A 5,561-nucleotide genomic window follows, 5' to 3' on the forward strand; every position below is an offset into this window, starting at 1 on the left:
TAGACCAACAAATAGCAACAACAACAACAACAAAAACAACAACAACAGCAAAAGCAGTAACAACAACAACATCAACAACGCGTCAATCGATTATTTAAACACACATTCTTTAGTTTCTGATTACAATATCATCTACGTGAACGCATGTACGTATGTGTGTATGTATGTATGTATGTATGTATGTTTGTTTGTTTGTTTGTATGTATGTATGTTTGTACAAGCAGAGAGGTCTTAAATTCATTCATGCTTTGTTAATCAATAGATCATTAAAGCATTTAGAATGAAAAACTGAAAACAATAATTCTAATATTTTATTATTAATACTATTATTATTAATATTATTATTGTTATTATTGTTATTATTATTATTATTATTATTATTATTATTATTGTTATTATTATTGTTACACTTATTAATGTGGTATCTTGATAGTCATCTCGTATATTTAGTGTTTCGCCTTCTGATGGGACGATTTTATTTGTTGTTGTTTATCGATTCTTGTTGTTATTATTATTATTTATTATTGTTGTTGTTGTTATTATTGTTCCTTTGTATCCGTGTTAGATCGCGAGCGTTCATCACGCATATCTTTGCATGGGGGAGAGAAAAAATTGTTTTCATACTGATTTAAAATGCTCCGTTTGATTTAGTAGTTCGCCATCTTGAATCCGCCATCTTGAATCTGCCATTTTGAATCCGCCATTTTAATCCGCCATTCTGAAACTGACATCTTGAATCTGCCATTTTGAATCCGCCATTTTAATCCGTCATTCTGAAACTGACATTTTGAATCCGCCATTTTGAATCCGCCATTTTGAATCCGCCATTTTGCGTCAGTCTTGCGACTGTTTTGATTATTACATCTTCTGAAATTCCACCTTCTCAGGAACGCCATTTTACGTTCTCAACATTCTCAAAACTTTCTGTCTTTCTCACTGTCTGTCTGTCTGTTTCTCTTTCTGTCTCTCTTTTACATACCAAATTATTTATCTTTATCGTTCTCGTTCTCTCTCTCTCTTTCTCTCTCTCTCTCTTTCTCTCTCTCTCTCTGTCCAAATCAATATTTTATTTGTATGTTTCTCTCTCTCTCTCACTTCTTCTTGCTCTCACTTGTTTCATTTTTCCATGTCTCCATTTCTTCCTTTCTATCTTTCCCTATTTTTATCTTTTTCTTCCAAGTTCACTTTTCTTCTTTTTCCTCTCCACTTCCGCCTATTTACGGGGTCACATTTCTGCAATCAACATGATGTACAGTGTGAATGGATATTTGTATGAAACAACTTGTGCGTGCGTGTTTGTGTGCGTGTGTATGTTTGTTTGTGTGCGTGTGTATGTTTGTTTGTGTGCGTGTGTATGTTTGTTTGTGTGCGTGTGTATGTTTATTTGTGTGCGTGTGTATGTTTGTTTGTGTACGTGTGTATGTTTGTTTGTGTGCGTGTGTATGTTTGTTTGTGTACGTGTGTATGTTTGTTTTTTATGTGCGTGTGTGTATGTGTGTGTAAATGTGTATGTATTTAAGTGTGTGTGTGTGTGTGTGTGTGTGTCTGTATGTATATGCGTCTGCATTTTTCTACGTTGTTTTTATGCTCATTGTTTATCAGCATTTTCAAGTTTTTTGCTTCAATATAAACAAACATTTATCATTCATGTATGTGTGTATGTATGTTTGTATGTGTGTATGTATGTATGAATGTTTGTATATATGCATTTAAATATGTATACTATTTTTTAGTTGTTTTGAATGATTTTCCGCTTAAATATTGATGGCAATGTCTCTGTATTTATTTTTTCCACTTGTTATAAATATATACCCATACATGTGTGTATAAGAACATACAAACAAACATATAAGCAAACAAACAAACAAAAGCAAACAAGTAGGCGATGTATACAAAAGAAATAAACTTTCCCGACAGTGATTGGCTGCCCTGACATTCAAACCGACCAATCAACGACGAGTGTCAACTACTCAGCTGATCGTTCGTCTGCCGAGATCACGTGTCTCCTACGTCATCAGACCTGGGTGGTCACGTGCGTCGGTGGCCAGTGGGTGGGCTACAACGAGGGGAACTGCTCCGGTTGGTTTGTGGGAAGGATTGATCGATTGAATACATAAATGAAAGAATGAATGGGTGAGTGAATGAATGAATGAATGAGTGAATGAATGAATGAATGAATTATCAAACAAATAACTAAATAAATGAATGAAACCGTATGCTACGTAAAATCATAAATTCAAAACTACAAAAAATTTTGTGGACGTAGAGAGGAAGGAAATGTCTGAAAGCCTGTCATCATCATCATCGTCGTCATCATCATCATCATCATCATCATCATCGTCGTCGTCACCATCATCGTCATCATTCCGGAATATTAAATCGAATTCCGGTGAGTTAGATTTGTTGATGACGACACCAAATAATAATAATTATAGTTGTTATTATTATTAATTGTAATTATTTTTAAAATTATGATCAGTTTTAGTAGCGGTGATTGTGACGGGTGTTTCGGGAATGATAAGTTTGCTGGTCCTATCTGTCGGACTGCTCGCTTTCAAGAAGTAATGAATTGATGAATGAATGAATTGTTGAATGAACGAATTGATGAATGAATGAATTGATGAATGAATGAATGAATTGATGAATGAATGAATTGATAAATGAATGAGTGATATATTTATATATATATATATATATATATATATATATATATATATATATATATATATATATATATATATATATAGAGAGAGAGAGAGACGAATGTACAAATGGAGAGATGTTTAGATGGATGAATTGTTTGGTGAATGAAAAGGTGAGTGCTTGGATGGATGAGTAAATGAATGAATGGATAGATGAATGAATCGATAAATTAATTAGTTGATGAACGGACGAATGAAGGAGTTGCTATTCACACATTCGTATAGATTCAAACAAATAAAATCAAGAAACCAACAAGACCCAAACAACAAACAGCCAATAGAAACGCTCGATTCAAACTTCCCCTCAAGCTCATTGGCCAGTTCAAATTTGATTGACGGCTCGAGACCACGCCTTTTCTCTCATTCCTCGCCTGATCCCCACCACCACCACCATCATCATCATCTTCATCATCCTCATCAGCGTTTTTACGACGAAAACACGGATTTCAATGTATTTTCATTGGAATTCTCGCATAATAAAACCTTCACAGATAGAATCAGTGACACTAACAACATCCACAGCAGTGACGTCAGAGCCACCAACCACAGCAGTGACGTCAGAGCCACCAACCACAACATCTTCGGTGGCAACAGCTGCAGCGGCAGCAGCAGCAACGCCAACTGTTCATTTGGCCGTCAGGGTGAAGAATTATTATGCGTAGATTGTTTAAAAGTGAGCGGAGATTCGAAAATATTCCTAGAAGACAATAGTCTTAACGAGGAGGCCGACCTAAAACAGACAGAAAAGAATAAGTGGAAGGAGTGATGGATTGAATAATTCGAGAAAAAGAAAGCAATAATAGCTAAATAGTCATCAGGATCAACATCACCATCATCATCACTATCATCACCATCATCTTCACTGTCATCACCATCATCAAGAGCCCACTGTATATTTTTGGCACAAAAATAAACATTAAGTAATAATACAAAAAGATCTCTTATATTCAGACCATTCTTTCACATTAGCATATACATATATATTACATATATATTATATATATATATGCATAGTCATGTTATTTATATCATAATACATATAGTTAGATACGGTTTATTTCAATTTTATTTTCATTGGTATATTTTATAGATTGTTATAAAGTAATGATGATCTGTTTGTATGTTATTTTCAGGTACACCACACACAAAAACACACACATACATACATGCAAGCATACATACAATCATACATATACACATACAATCGCCACAATTCGATGAAAAATCCTTTAGATTCTATAGTAACCCGTTTTGCATTTTTCAAATATTTTTCACTTTAATAATTTGTATTTATGTCTGTGTGTTTGTTTGTTTGTATGTACGTATGTATGTGTGAGTATCTGCTTTGTATGTATGTGTGTACGTGTATGTATGTATGTATGTCTAATTATACCAATCTGTATTAAATAATTATACTAATCTGTATTAAATAAAACCATTTAATTTTTATTTTTTGATTAGTAACATAAAAAGAAAGAATTCGAGCTGCCCAGTTCCTATTATTCTAATATATAATAATAATAATAACAATAATAATAATAACAATAATAATAATAATAACAACAGTGATGACAACGAAAATATTAACGTGAGAATTAGTTAACACCCGACAATGAATGATTGAATAAATTAACGACTGAAGAAATGAACGAGGGGTAGATTCACTGAAAGGATGAATGAGCGACGGACGAACGAATGAAAGAAACGATACGACGACTTGAATTGATACAAGAGAGATTGCAAAAAAGGTTTAAAATCATTACTATAAACTACATCATCGTCATCACTGTTATCGTCATAATCATCGTAATCACAGTGAAGGTCGTTGCCATTCAAAGACACCCACCAATTAGCCAATCAACCAAACGACTCAATTGACCTTTTTCCCTTTACCCTTATTGTTGTTATTGTTGACCCCCACACTATGACTGTCACCCCCAATGGCCACGCCATCAGCAGCCCCATCAACACAACCAACAACCGCAACATTAGTATTATTTCCTGGCCCATTCCAATACTTTATTATCTGTCCTAACAGGATGGCGTTAGTGAAGCTGGACATCACGAACATGAAGATGGTCATCGGGTCGCCAGTCTCGTGCAGGGATGTGAGGATTCGAACCGAGGACCCGGCAAATTGTAAGAAAACCGTCACGAATGATAATTGACCGGTGCCAGAATTTTGGTAGTTGGTCAGTGCTTGCGAAAGCTGGGTGTTGTTCATTGGCTATGTTAATTACTTACTCTATCCATTCAGTCATTCTTTTACTCATTCATTCATTCATTCACTCATTCATTCATTCACTCATTCATTCATTCATTCATTCATTCACTCATTCATTCAACAAGCTACTAAAATAACGGCACATAACTTCTCCAATCTGATAAACTAAAATTCCATTAGGCTGAAAAAAAAAATTCAACATTCACCTCGAAAAAACCCAACCCAAACCTACCCTACTAAAAACAATGAGGGCAACAACGGACGCCTGTAAGAGGGTAAGTAGATGTAGGGGCACCTGGGGTGACATGAGGTATCCGAGGGCCACCCCATAGACCGAGGTGTAGATGACGGCTGTCCTGAAGTTTTGGCCGTAGAGCACTACTAGATACATTATTATGATTTGCTGAAATGTCATAAAGGCCGCCTCTCCGTAAGAACTACGCGTTTGTGTGTGTTTGTTTGTGTGTGTGTGTGTGTGTGAGTTCGTGTGTGTGTTTGTCTGTGTGTGTTTGCGTATATATGCGTGAACAAAATTCACACAAATTAATGAATGAATGAGTGACCAGATAGATAGATAGATGTAAGAATGAATGAGTGAAGAAGCAAATAAGTAAACGATGAATGAACGAACGAAC

General features: G+C 35.0%; 1 protein-coding gene across 1 annotated transcript in view; it reads right to left on the bottom strand.

Moving 5' to 3' along the window:
- Positions 1-4,221: 4,221 nt before the first annotated feature.
- The window catches only part of HELRODRAFT_185227 (hypothetical protein), a 2,465-nt gene continuing 1,125 nt past the window's right edge, over positions 4,222-5,561 (bottom strand). Inside the window, exons 5-9 of the mRNA XM_009033381.1 lie at positions 5,159-5,363; positions 4,532-4,911; positions 4,497-4,507; positions 4,405-4,433; positions 4,222-4,383 (exon numbers count right to left, since the gene is read on the bottom strand). Coding sequence (XP_009031629.1) covers positions 4,573-4,911; positions 5,159-5,363 — 544 coding nt within the window. The 3' untranslated portion in view covers positions 4,222-4,383; positions 4,405-4,433; positions 4,497-4,507; positions 4,532-4,572. The remainder of the gene's footprint in view (positions 4,384-4,404; positions 4,434-4,496; positions 4,508-4,531; positions 4,912-5,158; positions 5,364-5,561) is intronic.

Source organism: Helobdella robusta (genome assembly GCF_000326865.2).
Source record: "Helobdella robusta unplaced genomic scaffold HELROscaffold_9, whole genome shotgun sequence".
NCBI classification, from domain to species: Eukaryota; Metazoa; Annelida; class Clitellata; order Rhynchobdellida; family Glossiphoniidae; genus Helobdella; species Helobdella robusta.